We start from the raw sequence: 23831 nt of genomic DNA on the forward strand, positions 1-23831 counted from the left end.
GCCCTTCTGCCTTCAGAGATCTATGGACAAACACGCCAAGGTCCCTTTGTTCCATGGAACTTCCCAGTGTCAGGCCATTCATTGAATACTTCCGTGTCACATTACTCCTTCCAAAGTGTATCACCTCTCACTTTTCAGCGTTAAATTCCATCTGCCACCTTTCTGCCCATTTGACCATCCCGTCTATATCTTCCTGTAACCCAAGACACTCCACCTCACTGTTAACCACTCGGCCAATCTTTGTGTCATCCGCGAACTTACTGATCCTACCCCCCCACATAGTCATCTATGTCGTTTATATAAATGACAAACAATAGGAGACCCAGCACAGATCCCTGTGGTACGCTGGACACTGGCTTCCAGTCACCAAAACAGCCGTCTGTCATCACTCTCTGTCTCCTACAACTAAGCCAATTTTGAATCCACCTTATCAAGTTACCTTGTATCCCATGTGCATTTGCTTTCTTGATAAGTCTCCCATGTGGGACCTTGTCAAAGGCTTTGCTGAAATCCATGTAAACTACATCAACTGCACTACCCTCATCTACACACCTGGTCACATGCTCAAAAAATTCAATCAAATTTGTTAGGCATGACCTCCCTCTGACAAAGCTATGCTGACTATTCCTAATCAAATTTTGCCTCTCCAAGTGGAGATAGATTCTCTCCTTCAGAATTTTCTCCAATAGTTTCCCTACCACTGACGTGAGACTCACTGGTCTGTAGTTCCCTGGCTTATCTCTACAACCTTTCTTAAATAGTGGGACCACATTAGCTGTTCTCCAGTCCTCTGGCACCTCCCCCGTGGCCAGAGAGGAATTAAAAATTAGGGTCAGAGCCCTTGCAATCTCCACCCTCGCCTCCCACAGCATCCTGGGACACAAATTGTCCAGACCTGGAGATTTGTCCACTTTTAAGCCTTCCAAAACCTCCAATACCTTGTCACTCCCTATGACAATTTGCTCAAGAACCTCACAGTCTCTCTCTCTAAGTTCCATATCTACATCCTCATTCTCTTGGGTGAAGACAGATGTGAAGTATTCGTTCAACACCCTACCAATGCTAGGGACGCTACCCTGAGGAACTCCTGCAGTGATGTCCTGGGACTGAGATGATTGACCTCCAACAACCACTGCCATCTTCCTTCGTGCCAGGTATGGCTCCACTCAGTGGAGAGTTTCCCACCAACCCCACTACCAAACCCCATCTCCCCCAACCCCATTCCATAGATTTAAAATTTTACTAAGGTTCCTTTATGCCACATTCAGTCAAATGCTGTCTTAATGACAATGGCAGTCACTCTTGCCTCACCTCTGGAATTCAGCTCTTTTATCCATGTCTGGACCAAGGCTGTAATGAGGTCTGGAGCCGAGTGGTCCAGGCAGATCCCAAACTAAGCATCAGTGAGCAAGTTATTGGTGAGTAGATGACGCTTAATAGCACAGGTGACAATGCCCTCCATTGCTTTGCTGATGATTCAGCAGACTGATGGGACAGTAATTGGTCAGATTGGATTTATCCTGCTTTTTGTGGACAGGACATACCTGGGCAGTTTTCCACTTTACCGAGCAGATGCCAGTGTTGTAGCTACACTGGAACAGCTTGGCGAGAGGCGTGGTTAGTTCTGGAGCGCAAGTCTTCAATACTACTGCTGGGATGTTGTCAGGGCCCACAGTATCCAGTGTGCTCAGCCATTTCTTGCTCCTAAGATAATTGGCTGAAGTCTGGCATCTCTGACGATGGGGCTCTTAGGAAGCGACCGAGATGACCGGCGAAAGCTGGTTGCAAATGCTTCAGCCTTGTCATTTGCACTCACGTGCTGGGCTCCACCATCATTGAGGGTGGGATGTTCATGAAGCCTCCCATTTTTTAATTGTCAACCAGCATTTATGACTGGATGTGGCAGGACATTAGATCAGATCCAATGGTTGTAGGATTGCTTAGCTCTATCAATAAAATGCTGCTTCTGCTGTTTAGCATGCATGTCGACCTGTGCTGTAGCTTCACCAGCTTGGCGCCTTATTTTTAGGTATTCCTGGTGCTGCTCCTGGCATGATCATCTACACTCCTCATTGAGTCAGGATTGGTCCCCTAGCTTGATGGTAATGGTAAAGCAAGGATTACGCCAACTATGAGTTTACAGATTGTGGTTGGATATAATTCTGCTGCTGCTAATGGCCCACAGCAATGTGGTTGATTCTTAATTGTCCTCGGAAATGGCCTAGCAAGCCATTCAGTTCTATCAGTGCTGCCTCATGGATGCCCAGTTTTGAGCTTGAGATCTGTTCCAAGTCTATCCCATTTAGCATGGAGGTAGTGCCACACAACATGATGGAAGGTATCCTGAGTGTGAAGACAGAACTTCATGTCCACAAGGACTGCTACCAATACTGTCATGGACTGATGCATCAAGTCGGTTTTTACCTCGTGTTGTTTCATTTTGCTCACCACCTGCCACAGACCCAACATGGCAGATATGTCCTTCAGGACTCGACGAACACAGGCAATAGTGGTGCTAACAAGCCAGTCTAGATGATGGACATTCAAGTCCTTCAGCCAGAGAATATTTTCTGCCCTTGCTACCTTCAGCGGTTCTTCCAAGTGGTGCCCAACTTGGAACGGTACTGATTAATCAGCTGAGGGAGGGCAGTAGGTGGTAATCAGCAGGAGTTTCCTTGCCCGTGTTTGACCTAATGGGGTCCAGCGTCAAGGTTGAGGACTCCCAGGACCACTCCCTCCCTCCCACATACTATAGTGCTGTTACCCCTGGTGGGTCTGTCCTGTCGGTGGATCAGAAAATATACAGGGATGGTGATGCAGAAGTCTGCGCCATTGGTGGAAAGGTATGATTCTATGAATATGACTACGTCAGGCTATTGCTTGACAGTTCTTTTAATTTTGACACAAGTTCCCTCATGTTAGAGAGCAGGACTTTGCAGCGTTGACTAAGCGGAGTGTGCCTTTGTCTTGTTCTTCGGTGCCTGGGTCAATGCTGTGTGGTCCATCCAATTTTATTCTTCTTAGACCTTTCCATAGCAGTTTGATACAACTGAATGGCTTGCTAGGCCATTTCAGAGGACAATTATGAGTCAAACACATTGTTGTGGGCCTGGAGTCACATATAGGCTAAAGTAGGTAAGGATAGTAGATTTCCTTCTCTAAAGGACATTAGTGAACCAAATGGTTTTCTACAACAATCCAGTAGTTTCATAGTCACCATTATTGATACTAGCCTTTCATTCCAGATTTTTTTAATTAACTGAATTTAAATTCCCCAGCTGTCATGGTGGAATCTGAACTCATGTCTCTGGATCAGTAGTTCAGACTCAGAATTGCTAGTCCAGTAACATAACCACTATCAAATACAGCTATTGGTAAGTCCTGTAAAAGCAATGATATAATATTTTAATTTAATCCAATTTTTGATGTGCTTTTCAGCACCTCTTTCTTGATGACCTCCAGTGTACAAGAAGGGCAACAGGCTCCTGAGCCTCCTGCTGACAGTAATTTGACATTGAGCAATATGGCACATCAGGATTCAAGGTTACAAACCCCCCATCGCCTTGGCTCTTCAAGCCACAACATGCTGGTTTATAAATGCAGTCCAACACATTGATACCTCCCATGTTGTTTAATAACTAGATTAACATTCTTTAGATTCACTGTAAGCCTGTAATCACTATTTATACCACAGAAAGCACACAAAACCACCTCCCCAAAACCAATTATAAAGAGGTTGTACTAAAAAATAAGCTTCCAAGAATGTTACTGCAGGCAGTAAGCTGGTAATTCAGGCAGCAGAGCACATGACCATTGAAAGAATCATAGAAAGTTTAAGGCACAGAAAGAGGCCACTTGGCCCATTGTGTCTGCACCGGCCGAAAAACGATCCACCTATTCTAATCCCACCTTCCAGCATTTGGTCCGTAGCCCTGCAGATTATGGCACTTGAGGTGCATATCCAGACTCCTTTTGAAAGAGTTGAGGATCTCTGCCTCAATTATCCTTTCAGGCAGTGACTTCCAGACCATCACCACCCTCTAGGTAAAAACGTTATTCCTCATGTGCCCTCCAATTTTCTACCAATCACTTTAAATCTATGCCCCCTCATCACTGACCTCTCTGCTAAGCTGAATAGACCCTTCACCTCCACTCTATAGAGGCCCCTCAAAATTTTGTACATTTCAATCAGATCTCCCCTCAGCATTCTCCGTTCCAAGGAGAACAACCCCAGCCTATCCAAACTTTCCTCGTAGCTGCATTTTTCCAGTGCTGGCAACATCCTCATAAATCTCCTCTGTACCCTCTCTAGTGCAATTACATCCTTTCTGTAATGAGGTGACCAGAACTGCACACAATACTCAAGTTGTAGCCTAACCAATGAGTTATACAGTTCCAGCATAATCTCCCTGCTGTTATATTCTGTACCTCAACTAATAAAGGAAAGGATTCCATATGCCTTCTTAACCACCTTATTGACCTGTCCTGCTACCTTCAGGGATCTGTGGACATTCACTCCAAGGTCCCTGACTTCCTCTACACCTCAGTATTTTCCCATTAATCGTTTATTCCTTTGCCTTGTTTGACCTCCCAAATGCATCACCTCAACTTCTCGAAGTTGAATTCCATTTGCCACTTTTCTGCCCGTCTGACCAGACCATCAATATCTTCCTGCAGCCTAAAGCTAAAGGCCTGCTTTTTTTAAAACCAGTCTGCCATGTGGGACATTGTCAAAAGCCTTGGTAAAATCCATGTAGACCACATCAACTGCACTACCTTCATCTATCTTACTTGTTACTTCTTCAAAAAATTCAATCAAGTTGGTCAAACAAGATCTTCCCTTAACAAATCCATGCTGACTATCTTTGATTAACCTGTGCCTTTCTAAGTGACAGTTTATCCTGTCTCAGAATAGATTCCAATAATTTTCCCACTACTGTGGTTAGACTGACTGGCCTGTAATTACTCGATCTATCCTTCGCTCCCTTTTTAAACAGAGGTTAGCAATTGTCTAATCCTACGGCACCACACCTGTATCAGTGAGGACTGGAAAATGATGGTCGGACCCTATGCTCCTTCCTCTCTGGCTTCTTTTAACAGCCTAGGATACATTTCATCTGGCCCTGGTGATATATCAACTTTCAAGAATACTAATCCCATTAATACTTCCTCTCTTCCTGTTTATCACATCCAATACTTCACACTCTTCCTCCTTAACTACAATATCTGCATCGTCCCTCTCTTTTGTGAAAATGCAAAGTATTCATTAAGAACCAGATCAATATCTTCCGCTTCTACACAGAGGTTACCTTTCTGGTCTTTTACAGGTCCTACTCTCTCCTTAGTGATCCTCTTACTCTTCTTTTGGGCCTCCTTATCTCGAGAGACAATGGATACGCGCCTGGAGGTGGTCAGTGGTTTGTGAAGCAGCGCCTGGAGTGGCTATAAAGGCCAATTCTGGAGTGACAGGCTCTTCCACAGGTGCTGCAGAGAAATTTGTTTGTTGGGGCTGTTGCACAGTTGGCTCTCCCCTTGCGCCTCTGTCTTTTTTCCTGCCAACTACTAAGTCTCTTCGACTCGCCACAATTTAGCCCTGTCTTTATGGCTGCCCGCCATAATGTATTAATGTATTGATAAAACATCTTTGGGTTCACCTTGATTTTGCTTGCCAATATTCTTTCATGCCCTCTCTTTGGCTTTTCCAATTTCCTTTTTGATTTCACCCCTCCACTTTCTATACTCCTCTCGACTTTCTGTAGTATTGAGTTCTCTGTGTCAGACATAAGCTTTCCAAGGCCAGCTTCCCAAGAACTCAGATCTCAAAGTCAGTTAAACTTTCCACAACTGGAGAAAGCGCATAAAAGATTTACTAGAATGATACCAGAACTGAGAGATTATACCTATTAGGAAAGACTGCATGAGCTGGGTCTCTTTTCTCTTGAAAAGAGAAGGCTGAGGTGTGACCTAACAGAGGCCTTTAAAATTATGAAGAGGCTTGATAGGGTAGATGCAAAGAACATGCTTCTACTTGTGTGGGGTGGGAATGTGGGTTCACATTACCCATGTACCTCGTTGTTTGTGGGATCTGCACATGGCAAGTTAAAACAGCTTTCAGTTCTCCTGAATAGGGATGCTTTGTAAAGCAGGCTCATGGCAAGATTGAGGAGCTGAAGGAATGGGAAGGTCACTCATATATGTCATAAGAGTCTGGTCACTGTTTATAGTAATAAAGTAATTGAAGAGCTTAAATGGACCATGTAACCATGATAAACAGAATCATTGACGAAGATTGAAGACATAAGTGTATCTTCTTGGCTCCATGTTATCTGAAGTCCACTTTGTGTGTATTTTAATGTATTGTAATTTAGTGTTAGTATGTATGGAATGTAGAGATTAAAAGGTAGAATTGGTATTACTGTTTTGAGTAAACTATTGTTTTCTATAGTCATTGTGAAGTATGGTTCCTGCATTCTTAGAGAACCGTGAACTCAATAATAATGATATAGAATCGTGCTTCATGAATTGACTGAGTACTCATGTTGGATTGTGTAACATGAGCTTCTTAATGACCTGATTCTGCGGTTGTTACAACAGATGTCCATGTTTAAAGTAACAAAACCAAATAGAACAGGAAAGCAATCACAACATGTGCAAGACCAAAACTAGAGGTCATAAATATAAGATAGATAAATTCACTAAGGAATTCAGGAGAAATTTCTTTACCTAGAGAGCAGTTCGAATATGAAACTTGCTATCTCATGTAGTAGTTGAGGCAAATAGCATAAACACATTGAAGGGGTAGCTGGGTAAGTAAATGAGGGAGAAAGGAATAGAAGGATATGCTGATAAGGTTCGACGAAGTAGGGTCGGAGGAGGCTTGTGTGGAGCATAAACACAGACATAGACTAGTTGGGCTAAATGACTTGCTTCTGTGCTGTAAATTCTACATAATATCAGTTCTTAGCTATGATACTGCATGGAGTTCCATGCTACATCATCTTGGATAGAAAGAGATGTGATGTATTTGTTTGTTCTGAACACAAATTGCAGCGCAGGCACTGCCCCCATGGATCTTGCATGTTTATCTAAATTCTGTTTATAGGCAGAATTTATTGCCCATCCTTAATTGCCCTTGAAAAGGCAGTGGTGAACAGTCGTCTTGAATGCATGTGGGCGGCATGCCAGGCTATTTCTGAGCACATTGCTGTGGGTCTGCAGTCACATTAAAACCAGACTAAGATATTCGTGAACCAGATGGATTTTTATGACACCATTATTGATACTAGCTTTTATTTTAATTCCAGATTTATTTAATTAATTGAATTTCAATTCCCCAGCTGCCATGGTGGGATTTGACCTCATGTCTCTAGGTAATTTATCTTCCAGGACACCCTGGCCCACTCCTCAACCACCCCCAACACTCTGTCTCCTTCCCACAGCACCTTTCCATGCAACATCTGCCCTTTTACGTCACCTCTCCTCAATGCAGAGCAATAGAAAGTCAGGGGTACAGCAGCATAATGGTTATGTTACTGGACTAGTAATACAGAGGCCTCGACGAATGAAATAAAAAGACAAAATGCTGGAAATACTCAGCACGTCTGGCAGCATCTGTGGGGAGAGAAGCAGAGTTAACGATTCAGGTCACCTGAAACGTTAACCGTTAACTCTGCGGGAAAATGTTGTTGAGGTAGACTATCAGCCATAATCTGGTTGAATGGCAGAGCAGGCTCCAGGGGCCAAATGGCCTACTCCTGTTCCTATTTCCTATGTTCCCACAGCTTCTCAATATTTCATGCTTACCACCAGCACTTTCTCAGTATTATAACTCTATGTACATTTTCTCTCTCATGTTCTTACCTTCAGCTTCTCGACATTTATGTTGATGACCCCCAGCTTTACCTCTCCACCACCTTTCCCGGCCCTTCCACTGTCTTTGTGCTATTAAGACAGGTTGACTGCAATCAAATCTTAGGTAAGCCACAATTTTTTGTGCTATACGTATTTAAATTGATACAAGTGCACAGTATTGCCTCTATTACACATATATTAACTCCAGCATGGATCCACATTTCCCTGGATCCCAGAAATTAGCAGTGTTTACCTTCTAAGTCAACTGAGCCAGTTTAGAGAGTGCATCCCTATCTAGCACAACTACTGTACTTGAAATTGTTACTTTTGTCAGTTTCTTATGAATCGTCATGTATCCTGATGTCACCTCCTTCCCATTTTATATAGGCAGCCATGAGTCTATTGATATGCAAAATGTAGACACACCATTTACAAATAGGCTACTGTACATTGAATTGAGGTGTAGTTAACTGGATAGAATCTTGTAGCGCATCTGCCTTACAGCGTTGCTGTCAACAATAGCCACCATTTTCTATTGAGATGTAAAACAAATAAGGCCATGCTACTAGCTCAGGGGGCACCGTAATCCATTTGAAGAGGCACTAAGGTCACATGTTGTGCCAATGAGTGGCAGGAGAACATCCCACATCTACACATGATGTATTTCGAACCTCACCTGTTGTGTTATCAGGTGAGCTGGCAAACCAAAGCTCAAGAACTTGGCACAGGGAGAGACAGGAACTGGTATGGGCGATAACCATCCACTCTGATGTGACTTTGGTCTCTATCTTTTTTTTTAAGTTAAGAAACCTGTGTTAAGGGTCAAAGGATCATATTGCAGGAAACCCTGAAGACTGAATAGAGTAGCTAGCTACCTGCTCATTTCCATGATTATGGCATGCAAACCAATGCTAAACGATTTGTTGAGTGGTTGCACGCTCAGAAGTAGGCCGAGATTCAAGTGAGGCTACCAGCAATTAAAGCTGGCCTGCACTACTGAAAGGGAAGGTACATTTTTGTTTATTTTTTCATGGGATGTGAGGATCACTAGCAAGACCAGCATTTGTTATCCGTCCCTCACTGCCTTCGAGAAGGTGGTAGTGAGCTACCTTCTTGAACCACTACAGTCCATCTTGTGTGGGTACACCCACATTTCCTAGATTTTGGCCCAGCGACAGTGAAGGAACGACGATATATAGTTCCAAGTCAGGATGATGTGTGGCTTAGAGGGGAACTTGCAGGTGATGGTGTTCCCATGCATCTGCTGCCCTTGTCCTCCAAGGTAATAGAGGTTGCAAATTTGGAAAGTGCTGTTGAAGGAGGCTTGGCAAATTGCTGTAGTACATCTTGTAGATCGTATACACTGCTGCCACGATGCACCGGTGAAGGGAAAGAATGTTTAAGGTGGTGGCTGGGGTGCCCATCAAGTGGGCTGCTTTGTCCTCGATGGCGTTGAGCTCCTTGAGTGTTGTTGGAGCCACACTCATCCAAGCAAGTGGACAGTATTCCATCACACTGCTGACTTGATTGGCACCCCATCTACAAACATTCACTCCCTCCACCACCAACACACAGCGGCAGCAGTGTCTACCATCTACAAGATGCACTGCAGCAATGCACCGAGGCTCCTTAGACAGCACCTTCCAAACCCGCGACCTCTACCAACTAGAAGGACAAGGGCAGAAGTTGCATGGAGATACCTTAATCCAATGAATCTGAGGAGGATTTTCCACCACCTGCAAGTTCCTCTTCAAGTCACACATCATCCGGATTTGGAACTATATCGCCATTCCTCACTGTCGCTGGGTCAAAATCCTGGAACTCCCTTCCTAACAGCACTGTGGGTGTACCAACCCCACATGAACTGCAGCAGTTTAAGGCGGCGGCTCACCACCACCTTCTCGAGGGCAATTAGGGATGGGCAATAAATGCTGTCCTAGCCAGATGCCCACATCCCATGAATGAATAAAAAAAAACTTGTGCGTTGTAGATAGTGGACAGGAGGTGAGTTAAACTCTGCAGAATTCCCAGCCTCTTACCTGCTCTTGGTCCAGTCAAGCTTCGAGATACTACCCTGAGGAATCCCTGCAGCGATGTCCTGGGGCTTCAATGTTTGGTCTCCAACAACCACAACCATCTTCCTTTGTGCTAGATATGACTCCAGCTAATTTTCCTCCTGATCTCGACTGACTTCAATTTCGCTAGGGCTCCTTGATGCCACACTTAGTCAAATGCTGCCTTGATGTCAAGGGCAGTCACTGTCAGCTCACCTCTTGAATTCAGCTCTTTTGTCCATGTTTGGACGAAGGCTGTAATAAGGTCTGGAGTCAAGTGGCTGCAGCAACTCATTGAATTGATTGGGAAACAAAGTAAGAACAGGAAGACACCTAAATAATGATGCAGCAGGCCAGAGAGAGAGGACTCCCTAGGTTCTCAGATGTAGCTCTGGAGGCCTTACTACAGGAGATTGAAAGGGGGGGGGGGGGGAAAGAGGTGATCTATACGGAGGGACCAGGAGGCCCTCCAGCCAGATACTGTGAAGGGACTGGGAGCAGATAGCTACAGAGATCAATGCCACAGGTCTGGCCCAGAGAACAAATTCAGTGGCCTCACACAAGTGGTCAAGGTCAGTGAATGCATCAAGTGCCATATCCTACCAATTGTGTAACCAACCTCACACGTTGCTCAATGCACCACACCCATAAACAATCTCAAGCAATCAGGACTCATGCCTACCATTCATATGTTCCACCTCACACTCACACACTTACCACTGCTGTAAGCCTCACTGTAGTTCCCACATACTGCTAGCTATTCAGTGATGACAGGCACATGACTTAAACACATTGCGACACGCTCACTAAAGCTCTTCCCTCTCACTTAGAACAAGGGAGATTGAGGGGAGATTTAATAGAAGTGTACAAGATGAGGTCAGGCTTAGATAAGTTAGACAAGGAAAAGCTGTTCAGATTAACAAATGGTACAAGAACTAGGGGACACAAATTGAAAGTTTTGGGAAAAAGATGCAGGGGGAATATGAGGAAGCCTTTTTTACACAGTGGGTGGCAATGACCTGGAACTCGCTGCCCACAAGGGTGGTGGAAGCGAAGACGATCAATGATTTCAAGAGGAAGTTGGATGACCACTTGAGAGAAATAGACTTGCAGAGCTGCGGGGATTGGGTCGGGGAGTGGGACTGACACCTTAGCTCCATGGAGAGCCGACATGGACTTGATGGGCCGAATGGCCTCCTCCTGTACTGTAAACGACTATGACTCTATCACTTCCAGGATGAGGTGGCCCACAACAGGAGGCAGTAGCAAAGAACTGGCAAGGCTGCATGTCCTCACCCCCTTGGAGGAAACAGTGCTTGGCATTATTGACACAGGGATGCCATAGCAACTGGCATCTCTGAAGACATCCAGGATATTGGTATGTTCCAGCCTTATGCATCCTTGCACCTTCTCAAATCCCACTGAGCCCTCATTCCACAATCTGGTATGATATTCAAGTTGCAGATAATGAACCATCCCCCCATCCCTCCTCCTTTCACCCCAATCCTCCCCTTGTGCATTTATGTTACCAGTTATCCATGAACTGCTGTCTGGCCAGCCAGTGGTGTCTGAGGATGAAGGCCTAGAGAACAGCACACCTCTGAGGAAGGAGCAACGCCACTTGATCTAACACTCTCAGCCACCAGCTCAGATACTGTCACTGTGTGTACATTAGAGGGCAATGTAGAGGTGGGATCTGCATGAGTCGTGTCATTGAGTGTGACTGGACTGCAGCAAGGCAAGGGAGAAAGCATAGCGGGACTGCTAGCTCCCTGGAGGGCAAGGTCAGATAAGTTCTGTTGCATAGGTCTCAGTTGAGAATTGTGATGGGATGGCGTACAGGAAAAGGCTGATTGCAATGCACGCAGAAACGCTTGGTGCATTGGCAGGCCTGCCAGAGAGCCTCCTGTTACTGTCAAGGAGCATGGTGGAGCCCAGTTCCAACTTGGCACTGAGATTTGCACAGAGCTTGGAGTCAATCCTTTGCAGCATGGATGTGGTGGCCAACTCCAGGAGAATACTTGTGGACCCAGCCGTGATGCAGCATCTGATGGCTGATGTCTCAGCTACCATTGAAACACAGGCAGAAGCCTCACAACATCTGTGTGCTGCAGTGGAAGCTCAGACAGGTGTCATGAGATCTTGTTGCCTTGCAAGTCCAGCGTACTGCCATGGAGGCTCAGACTCATGCTATCATGGCTGCGGATATCAGTGTTCAAAAGGAGCATGCAGGGGGTCCCACAACCATCCAGCAGATTTGAGGCTCCTTGGAGCACAAACCTGCTGTCCTCTATCAGAATGACAGCAGTCGTATTCCTACCACTGCCACTCTGCCAGTGCTCTCACTGCTGCCTGTCAGCCAGCCAGCCCAGACTACTGCTGCCCACGCTGAGGTGGTGCAGTCTGAAGCCGGGTCCTCAAGGCCCAGAGCTGCTTGAGGGTGTCCTGCAAGGGTATCTGCAGTCTTTCCCATTGAAAGTCAGCAGTCTTCCACTGCAGTAGTACTGTTAGGAGCACTAGGACAGGCAAAAGCACCTGCAAGACAGGCACTAAGGGAATGCAAAAGGGTGAACAGGTGTGCACCGTATGAACATTGGATGTGTTGTTAAATAAAGCTGGTTTGGAATGGTTGCTTTGTGGTGTCTTTTATTTCAGGACTGTGGCCAAGGGGATGCTTTGACATTCTATAACAGAGAGTGGTAAGGTGAGCAAGTGTTGAACATCTGGAGATTTATTCAGGGGAAGCTAAGTCTGATGAGACACTCACTGAAGGCCTGTCCAGACTGCAGATGTGTCTAATGCCTCCTCCCTTCTGCTTCCTCCTCAAAGTGCTCAAAGTCCTGGTGGCAAGGGCTGTGCCCTCACGATTACCAGGTTGTGCAGGACGCAGCAGACCACCATAAGTCAGGAGACATGCTCCAGCAGGTACATGAGGACTCCCTGTCAGCGGTCCAGGCAGCAGAACCGTTGCTTCAGGCACCGATGGTCAGCTCCATGATGTTCCTAGTTGTAGCATGGCTGTCACAGTTGGGGAATGGTCATGTGTGGTAGGGTGGCAAAGGAGAGTCATTCGCCACATGTAAAGTCTCTGTGGCCCAGCAGCTTCCCACTGGTTCAGTGTGGTGACTTGAAGATGGTTAGAACTGCCGACTGGTGCAGGATGAAAGTATCATGGCTGCTGCAAGGATAGCAGGCATGCACCAACATAATGTTCAGGGCATGGTCACACACCAACTTGAGTGAGTGGTACCCCATGAGGTTGTGGTTAATCACCACTGAGATGTGGCACCTGCAAGGCCAATCATGTGCAGTCGATGGCTCCCTGCATCATGGGGATGCCCTCTCCTCCTGTTTCTCTGCCTAAAGAGAAGCCAATGAAGCCCCCGTTTCTGACATACAGGGTCTGTGTGATGGGCCAGATGCAGCAAAGGATAACAAACTGAGATATGTTGGCAATGTCACTTGCTCCAGCCTGGAAGGATCCACCAGCACAGACACTGAGAACCATGCCACCTTGACCGTCACTGGCAGTACGTTCTCATCCTGTTCGGAGACTGCAGGTCCAGTTTGAGGAGGTGGCACAGTTCTGTGACCACTTCCTTGGCGAAACACACCCACTGAACACACTGCTCCTGACGGAGGTGCAGGTAGGAGAAATGCTCTCTGATGACACTGGCTTCCTGTTGAAAGCCCTCCTTCCTTCTCCTTCTGTGAACAGCTGGTCTTCTCTGCTGCATCTGCTCCATCTTCCTCTGATGCTGCAGCCCAAGAGAAACTGTAACTATAGCTCACATGACTGGGAGCAAGTGGTGTAATTAGAGGCCTTTCAAATGCACACAACTCCTTCCAATGTTCCAGCACCACTCCCTTCTGACTTACACAACTTCTGCCACCTTCTTCAACACTTCCTTTTAATCAGCAGTAGATAGTGAAAAGCACCTCACTTGCAAGTGATCCCTTTATATAGCGCTCGCGTAGGGGGTCTCTTATGTAACTGAACATGTGTTCAGCTGTGCATGTTTAAGAGAGGGCGTCAGCAGGAGTGGTGAGATCCAAAATGCTTGGTCGAGCATCAAATCAGTGTTACACGCTGATGGACGTCACGCTCTGCCCTCTCTGCAAGCTTCTGGTGCATACAAGGGACACCCACCATATCACCCGGTGCAACATGTCAGCACAGACCACGCAGAAGTCGTTGGCAGTGGACCCCCAGCTATTTTTTTTTTGCTCAACCGGTTCCCATAGCACCAGAACTACCAGCGCTACAAAGCTCAATTTTGCAGCCCATAAATCCATTAGTGATTAGGTAACGCTAAGCTTCAGTTTTAAAAACCTGAAGATTATAGAAGAGAGAGAGAGATAAGGAGTTCCACATTTTGAAGACCTGAAAAGATAAGTTAAGAGTAAGAAACTACTAGAAGTCTTAATTTGAACTCTGGCTACATAACAGTGACTGCATTTCAAAAGTAATTCAGGTGAAACACTTTGAGAAGTTTTCTGGAAGACATTATAAGGCTCTAAATGAATAAGAGATATTCTTCAACTCAGTGAGAATGCAGGAAGGAGAACAGGTATGTGGGATGGTATATCTGGAGCTCAGGAGATCTGGTAGATGTTGCTGTCTGGTTCTGTGACTTTCTTATTGATGGGGATTGCAAATGTTCCCCTTGTAAGTACATACTTGGCTGGATAAATTAAGCTACAACAAATCCCTGTACGTCTCAAGGCGTACTTGGCATTGCAGTAGGCACTTACTGTTCCCTGTAAGGATGCTGAGTAATTTTGATTAAATTGCACTTGTCAGACTTTGAAAAAATGAACAAAGTATTTATTCTAAGCTGTCAGTGATCAAGTTTTGCTTCCCTCCCCCGAAATCACTTCCTTTGGCTCAGTGTCCATTTTGTTTTGATTACATTTCTGTGAAGCATTTTTGGATGTTTTCTGTTAAAGGCAACTTATACATACAAGTTGTTGCTGCAATGTTTTAATCAGCCCCCTCAATTGCCATTGTGTTCTCGCCTTGCTTTCACTGGCGACTTTTAGGAAGCCCAGGAAACCCTTCTATGTGATGTTAAATTTAGGAAAGTGTGCTGTAATATTATTCCAATTGAGCACTTCGGATCAGTCAATAGGCAACCCCCCCCTCTAGGGAGGTTCAAGGGGGTATTACACAACCATCCTAATGCGCTCGAGTTAAACATGGAATTTGGTGGATTGGAACCGGCTTCCAGCACACTCACATTTTTGTCTTTTAACCCCCGCTTGAACCCAAACCTAGTCACCAGGTTAAAACTCCCCCCTGCCCCCCACCCGACCACTGCAGGAGTCAAGTTTTCATGGGTCTATATTGCCATCAGGCTGAGAAAGCTGGGCATGTTTACACTATGAACTGCAGCTTAACTTCATTAACTATAGATAAGCCATCACTCATTGACATACATATAGGCAAACTGGGCTCTTCAAACTCTGGTTCTTTGTTGAGTGATAAAGAACATCGGCAGTTTTATACGTTTTTACCTTCACTTTCATCATCCTCCAAAAAGGACTAGTGTCACTTGTCTTTTCTGTTCTAAAATCAAAAATTAGCAAGTTTGCAGTTTAGGTAGAAAATTGCCCCCACTTGTTTGTTGCACACTAAAATACATTAATAACTTTCTACGTGGTTGAATGTTTAAATTCAGCTCCAACCCCACTCCTCTGCAACTTTCAATATTGCTCAGCATCATTGTATGTTTATGTATATTCTTCACCTGTTTGGTGATGGTGATAGTTGACGAGGTGCTTGGGGTGGATTAAACATTGTCCTTTCCTGGTAATTGAGAATTTGGCCAGTCTCAAAATACAAAAATTGGCTGGTGAAAAATTTGAACATATGAAAAACTTGTACTGGTGATCTTTTGATGTTGACGATTTGGCATATTTTGGGAGGAGAGCAGAGAAAGGTGTGCTCTACTCCTAGACAGGTTATAGATTACCTCACAAGATTTGATATTGGGGGTTCTAAAAACAGAAACTTCTATTCCACAGCTTCACGACCACAATAAAATATCCAACCAAATTAAAGCACAATATTCTCTCCTTCATGTTAACCAGCATGTGTGGAATACTTTCGAGCACTTTGATATTATGCAATGAAAAGAAAAGAAATAAAGTTACATTTCTGAAGAGACACCACTTCGTTACCTATGTATTAGAGGAGTCTGAAAATATGTAAAGCATTGATGTTGTGCCACAAATAAATCTGGAATTGTGTTCATTGTGTTATTTCAAATCCCCCCAAATATTAGATATTTACAGAAAGTCCTTCAAAAGAAAGCCTGAATTAAAAATGGCAATGGTATTCGGTTCTCAAAGGTTAATGACTTTAAAAGAGCTACAACTCACTGCATTTGTAGATTTCCTCCAATCTGTCCACTGAAGCCAACGAAAAAAGTTTATAACCAGAGTTTGTACCGACTGCAAGAGATCTACAGAATAAACAGCAAAATAAGAATCAATAACATACATACCTTGAAGCATACTTCTCATTCTGTTACCCATCCGAAGTGCTAGCTTTTCCATTGCTGCCTTCAATGAAGGCCAAGCATTCTTCACATGCTAAGAATGCAGATAATAGGTAGAGTACTCCTCATTCGCCTCTTTCATGGCATTTCTGCTATTGAACAGGTACCTATACCACTTCATATCACCAGGTATTCCTATTGAAACCACCCAATGATGTATACCTGGTGCCAAAACCCCTACAATCAGTACTGAATCAGTAACACTCAAAATCAATGTTAATACATATCTGATAATGATGTAACTCATACCAGGGTTATTACAGATCCATTATTGGTACACCTGATACCATGGTTAATATACCTCCTCTCTCCTCACTATCCCAGGCCCCAAACACTCCTTTCAGGTGAAGCAGCGATTTACTTGTACTTCTTTCAATGTAGTATACTGTATTCGCTGTTCACAGTGTGGTCTCCTCTACATTGGGGAGACCAAGCGCAGACTGGGTGACTGCTTTGCGTAACATCTCCGCTCAGTCCGCAAGCAGGACCCTGAGCTTCCGGTTGCTTGCCATTTCAACACTCCCCCCTGCTCTCATGCTCACATCTCTGTCCTGGGATTGCTGCAGTGTTCCAGTGAACATCAACGCAAGCTCGAGGAACAGCATCTCATCTACCGATTAGGCACACTACAGCCTGCCGGACTGAACATTGAGTTCGATAATTTCAGAGCATGACAGCCCCCCATTTTACTTTCATTTTTAGTTATTTTTTCTTCCTTTTTTTTTAAAACATTCTTTTTTACAATCTTTTTTTTTGCATTTATTTCATTTCATCCTAGTTTGTTCAGTTTGCTTACCCACTTTTTTTTTCAGGTTAGCACTTGCTGCTGTTCAATATTCAGTGTATTAATACCTAATCTGTACTAATGCTTTGTCTTTCAACACACCATTAACATATTGTTTGCCTTTGCTCTGTGACCTTTTGGTCAGCTATGTGGCCTGGTCCAATCTCGACCTCCTTTGTTATCTCTTGCCCCACCCCCACCTCACCTACTTATAACCTGTGACTTTTCTAATATTTGTCAGTTCCAAAGAAGGGTCACCGACCTGAAACGTTAACTCTGCTTCTCTTTTCACAGATGCTGCCAGACCCGCTGAGTGGTTCCAGCATTTCTTGTTTTTATTCCATGGTTAATATAGATCTATTATCACCATGATTGGCATTTAAAACATGCATTGGCTTGGAATTCCATCAAGTTCTCTGTGATCTCCTAGACTAGTGTTTAAAGTGGAATGAATGCCAGGGCACAACCAGAACATCTGCAGCAGTTTGCCTTGCTGACCCTTCTGACCTCCCTTGTTCAGCGAGGGGTGCAACTTGAGAAGCTCCACCAAATTCAATGCATTACCCTAAACTGCCCCTCTCACATTATGCTAAAGATGGGAGTTTGTGGCTTGGTCAGGGATTTGTGCAAATTGAAGCATTCTGGTCAGTTTTGGGCTCAAGCTCAAAAGCATGTGCATTTTAAAAATGCTACGGATGAAAAATAAGGTGCGATGTCGGAGATGTCCTGTCTGTGGATGCTGACTAGTCAATCACTCATAGCATTGAACAAGGGAGCCAAGACCAAGTTTAGATTTTAGGTGAAGCAGGGTTAGCAGGCAAGGCTGTATAGATGTAATTCAGTCTCCATTTGACAGTACTACATTTTATCCTTATGTTACAGGATATTATTGTTTAGTTAAATACCTAAACTACAGTAATTCGGAAAGCAGAGAAGAGGAGTTGGTTGGAGTATTGGAGTTTCTCTGCAGTACAGAATAGGCAGCTGGGAGATGACAAACTGAAGTATTACCACATCACAACTGGTAGGAGGGTGTAATTACAGCATGACATATTTCTGCACACAATTTCCACCATAAATGTGGACATGGGATATAATGAAAAAGTTGACACAGAAGTAAGGCAAAAAGTGACAAGAAGTTAGCCGTTGCATGAAGAAAATGTACACAGATGTAAGCTGCTAATATATTACTAGAGAGTCTCTCATGACCGCACAAAATTTCCTCCAACTAAATATTGGGAAGACCAAAGCCATTGTCTTTGGTCCCTGTCACAAACTCCATTCCCTCACAAACTCCACCCCTCTCCTTGGTCACTATCTGAGCTTGAACCAAACCGTTCACAACCTTGGCATCCTATCTGTCACAGAGATGAGCTTCCAACCACACAGCCACACTATCACCAAGACTGTTTACTTCCACCTATGTAACAGTGCCTGTCTCTACCCCTGCCTCAACTCATGTGCTGCTGAAACCCTCATTCATGTTTATCTATAGACTTGACCATACCAATGCTCTCCTGACCAGCCTCCCATCTTCCACCCTCCATTAAACTGAACTCATCCAAAATTCTGCTGCCCATATCCTAATTCGCACCAACTGCTATTCACCCATCACCCATGCTCGCTAACCTACATTGGCTCCTGGTTCAACAACACCTTGATTTTAAAATTCTCATGCTTGTTTTCAAATCCCTCCCTATCTCTGTAACCTCTTCCAGCCCTTCAATCCTCAGATCTCTGCGCTCCTCCATTTCCAGCCTTTTGCACATTCCCGATTTTAATCACTCTACCTAGGCCGTGACTTCAACTGCCTAGGCCTTAGGCTCTGAAATTCCCTCCCTAAGCCTCTACCCCGTGCCCCCCCCCCTTTAAGATGCTCCTTAAAACCTACCTCAATGACCAAGCTTTTGGCCACCTATCCTAACATTGCCTTATATGACTCAGTGTCAAACTTTATTTGTTTGCTCCGGTGAAGCACCTTGGGACATTTTACTACATTAAAGGTGCTATATAAATGTAAGGTATTACATTCCAAATGACTGGTTTTCTTTCTTTCTAAAAGGAGGAATTTGCATGAGTTAAATATGACAAAGAAGTATAACAGAAAGTGTCATTGACGAGCAAGAGATGTACACACATGTAGCATTCTTACATTAGTGAATCTTACATGGCATAGCTCATGGTGAAACAGAATGCATTGTTTTAAAAGGCCAAGAACTTGACATCATAAACAGTAATATTTGGCTGTTTATTGTATACCTGTTTTTCTCATGGCTACAGAATTTAACTTATGTTTGGTAAACACTGGGAGAGTTAACTTAAAGGCTAATTGCTGTACTAACTGGATATCAAGGACCCTAGCTTTGTTTATAGTGCAGGATGTCCCAAAGCACTTTACAGCCAATTAAATACTTTTGAAGTATAACAGAAAATGCTGGAAATACTCAGCAGGTCTAGCAGCATCTGTGGAGGGAGAAGCATTTAATATTTCAGGTCTGTGACCTTTCATCACTTTTGAAGAGTTGTCACTGTAGTAGTGTAGAAAACATGGCAGCCAATATGTACACAGCCAGATCTCACAAACAGTGATGGCATAATGACCAGATAATCTGTATTTTTTTTAGTGATGTTGGATGAGATAAATATTGGCCAGGACACTAGGAGAACTCCTCTGATCTTCCTTGAAATAGTGCCACGGGATCTTTTACATCCACCTGAGAAGGCAGACAGAGCCTTAGTTTAACTTCTCATCCAAAAGACAGCACCTTCAACAGTGCAACACCCCCTCAGTACTGCAGTGACATTGGAGTGCCAGCTGAGATTTGTGCTCAAGTTTCAGGAGTGGAACTTGAACTCACAGTCACCTTAGAGTTAAAAGTCTGCAGTCTTTGGAGTTCCAGTACTTTATGTTGCTACAGTTGTTCTCCACGATGCAAGTGAATGCTTTTGTTTCTTTATTAAGTGTGACACATCAGACAATGTGTGACGTCTGAAGTATGATGATCAAGAAATGCTTGCATGAGTAAAGCTTGAAGGGTTGTTGCATATTTGTGGCGCTTTCAGTTTCTCTCTTCCTTATTTTTAATGTCTAAAATCTAGTTTAATATTGCAGGCAACCATGGTGATCCTCATGATATACCAGAGGATGCACTGTTTCATAAGAACAAGGTCAATATACTGTGTAAAACAGGATGCATTAGCATTATTATTCTGCTCAAGTGCAGCTGTATGTTCCTTTAAGTAAACACTGGGCAATTCCCCTCAGGAATCAGTTAAGAAGCTGCAAATATTCTGGCTCCAATATTTTGTATTCCTGGAGAGCTGTTTTTTTAAAAAAAAGTATAACATAGGAATTTGAAAAACCCTCAAATTATGCCAAAGATTGTGTCTTGCCCTATTTTTATATTAATATGTAAATTACACCTAAATTATGTTACTTTGGCATATTTTAAGAAGATTGCACTTGATTACAATGAGAAAACAACACTCTGGTCTGCAGTGTAAAACTTACAAGTAATTTACTGAACTTTAATCCAGTTTGTGAATTTACAAGGAGTTACAATTACTTGGATTCAAATGGGGTTATTTGAGCAGTGGCTGTTAAGGGACAGGCCAATTTAGCAGCTAAATATCACAATCATCCACAAGCAGCATCATGGAAGATCCACTTGTACTTTGTAATAACCTCAGTTCAAGCTAACATTGCTGAATTTGATACAGATGCATGATCGGCAATAAAATTATACAGACTCAGTCACAACTACTTACTTATATCATCTATCATTATGGAGTCTGCATTACTAATACAGAGTTGAACCTTTCAGTGTGATTGCTAAGCCATCCAAATATCTTGCTTAAAGATAAACTTTTATTATACCTTTGCAGCAGAATGACTGCAATCACATGACATCAACTCATCTGGTGCAGGCTCACTGAGAAGGGCTATTTTCCAGGAAGGACAGAGTACACAAAAAACACACTGAACTAAGCTAACTCCATGTGGTTTTTAGTAATGACAGCAATCATCTGAAGCCCATAATAAACTCCGACAGCAACTGTCTGTTTTGGGATGTCCTTGGCCGTAAAAGAGAGAGAGAAATCTGGGAGCTAATTAGTTACACTGCTAGATTCCAACTACCTGTTAACTTTAATTTTTTTATTCATTCTCGGGATGTCAGCATCACTGGCAAGGCCAGCATTATTGCCCATCCCTAATAGCTTTTGAGCCATCTACAACTAAGTGGCTTACTTGGCCATTTCAGAGGGCAGTTTAGAGTTAACCACATTTTTGTGGGTCTAGTCACATGTCGGCCAGACCAGGTAAGGATGGCAGATTTCCTTCCTGAAGGGCATTAGCAAACCAGATGGGTTTTAACGACAATCCAGTATGTTCATGATCATTATTAATGATCAAGGGATTGTTAAGAAGGGGAAAATAGAGTACAAGAGCAAGCTTGCGGGGAACAGAAAAACTGACTGTAAAAGTTTCTATCGGTATGTGAAGTGAAAAAGATCAGTGAAGACAAATGTAGGCCCCTTACAGTCAGGAACAGGGGAATTTATTACGGGGAACAAAGAAATGGCTGACCAACTAAATACATACTTTGGTTCTGTCTTCACAAAGGAGGTCACAAATATCATACCAGAAATGTTGGGAAACACAAGGCTTAGTGAGAGATAGGAACTGAAAGAAATCAGTATTAGTAGAGAAATGGTGTTGGGGAAATTCATGGGATTGAAGGACGATAAATCCCCAGGGCCTGATGGTATGCATCCCAGAGTACTTAAGGAAGTGGCCCTAGAAATAGTGGATGCATTGATGGTCATCTTCCAAGATTCTATAGACTCTGGAACAGTTCCTGAAGATTGGAGGGTAGCTAATGTAACCCCACTATTTAAAAAGGGAGGTAGAGAGAAAGCAGGGAATTATAGACCAGTAAGCCTGACATCGGTAGTGGGCAAAATTCTAAAATCCATTATCAAAGATTTTATAGCACAGCACTTGGAGAACACTGGTAGAATTGGGCAGAGTCAGCATGGATTTACGAAAGGGAAATCATGCTTGACAAATCTACTAGAATTCTTCGAGGAAGTAACTAGTAGAGTTGATGAGGGGGAGCCAGTGGATGTGGTTTATTTGGACTTTCAGAAGGCTTTCGAAAGTCCCACATAAGAGATTAGCATGTTTCTGCGCTGTGTAACTCTATGACTCTATATCAGAAAGCGCATGGGATTGGGGGTAGTGTATTGCAATGGATAGAAAATTGGTTGGCAGACAGGAAACAAAGAGTAGGGATAAATGGGTCTTTTTCCGAATGGCAAGCAGTGGCTAGTGGGGTACCGCAGGGATCAGTGCTAGGACCCCAGCTATTCACAATATACATTAATGATTCAGATGAGGGAACTAAATGTAATATCTCCAAATTTACAGATGACACAAAACTGGGTGGGAGGGTGAGTTGTGAGGAGGATGCAGAGAGGCTTCAGGGTGATTTAGACAATTTGAGTGAGTGGACTATTGCATAGCAGATGCAGTATAATGTGGATAAATGTGAGGTTATCCACTTTGGTAGCAAAAACAGGAAGGCAGATTATTATCTGAATGGCTATAAACTGAGAGAGGGGAATATGCAGCGAGACCTGGGAGTTCTCGTACACCAGTCGCTGAAGGTAAGCATGCAGGTGCAACAGGCGGTAAAAAAGACAAATGGTATGTTGGCCTTCATAACGAGAGGATTCGAGTACAGGAGCAGGGATGTCTTGCTGCAATTATACAAGGCATTGGTGAGGCCACACCTGGAATATTGCGTGCAGTTTTGGTCTCTTTATCTAAGGAAGGATGTTCTTGCTATAGAGGGAGTGCAGCAAAGGTTTACCAGACTGATTCCTGGGATGGCGGGTCTGACGTATGAGGAGAGATTGAGTCGGTTAGGATTATATTCGCTGGATTTCAGAAGAGTGAGGGGGGATCTCATAGAAATGCATAAAATTCTAACAGGACTTGACAGGGTAGATGCAGGAAGGATGTTGCCGATGGTGGGGGAGTCCAGAACCAGGGGTCATAGTCTAAGGATACGGGGTAAACCTTTCAGGACTGAGATGAGGAGAAATTTCTTCACCCAGAGAGAGTGGTGAGCCTGTAGAATTCGCTACCACAAAAAGCAGTTGAGGCCAAAACATTATATGTTTTCAAGAAGGAGTTAGATATAGCTGTTGGGTCTAAAGGGATCAAAGGGTATGGGGCGGAAGTGGGAACAGGTTACTGAGTTGGATGATCAGCCATGACCGTAATGAATGGCGGAGCAGGCTCGAAGGACCTACTCCTGCTCCTATTTGTCTATGTTTCTATTGAGTGTAGCTTTTTATTCCAGATTTATTTTATTGATTGAATTTGAAATCCCCCCCAGTTGGCACAGTGGGATTTGAACTCATATCTCTGCAGCATTTGTCTGGATTACTAGCCTCGTAACATTACCACTATACTAACGCCCCTGATGCACGACATGACCTCAACTTTGTGAGCCTCCTGCCGAAGACCATAGAGAAATGCTAGCCACTGGTTACAAAAATAAGCAAATA

General features: G+C 43.8%; 1 protein-coding gene across 6 annotated transcripts in view; it reads right to left on the bottom strand.

The window, feature by feature from the left end:
* The window catches only part of wipi1 (WD repeat domain, phosphoinositide interacting 1), an 84399-nt gene that overhangs the window by 57471 nt on the left and 3097 nt on the right, over positions 1–23831 (bottom strand). For 5 of the 6 annotated variants that reach the window (XM_068058275.1, XM_068058277.1, XM_068058274.1 and 2 more), the window contains exon 2: positions 16290–16372. The exons of the other annotated variant lie outside the window; for it this stretch is intronic. In XM_068058275.1, coding sequence (XP_067914376.1) covers positions 16290–16372 — 83 coding nt within the window. The remainder of the gene's footprint in view (positions 1–16289; positions 16373–23831) is intronic. 6 annotated transcript variants of the gene reach the window in all.

Source organism: Heterodontus francisci, chromosome 26, assembly GCF_036365525.1.
Source record: "Heterodontus francisci isolate sHetFra1 chromosome 26, sHetFra1.hap1, whole genome shotgun sequence".
Classification (NCBI taxonomy): Eukaryota; Metazoa; Chordata; class Chondrichthyes; order Heterodontiformes; family Heterodontidae; genus Heterodontus; species Heterodontus francisci.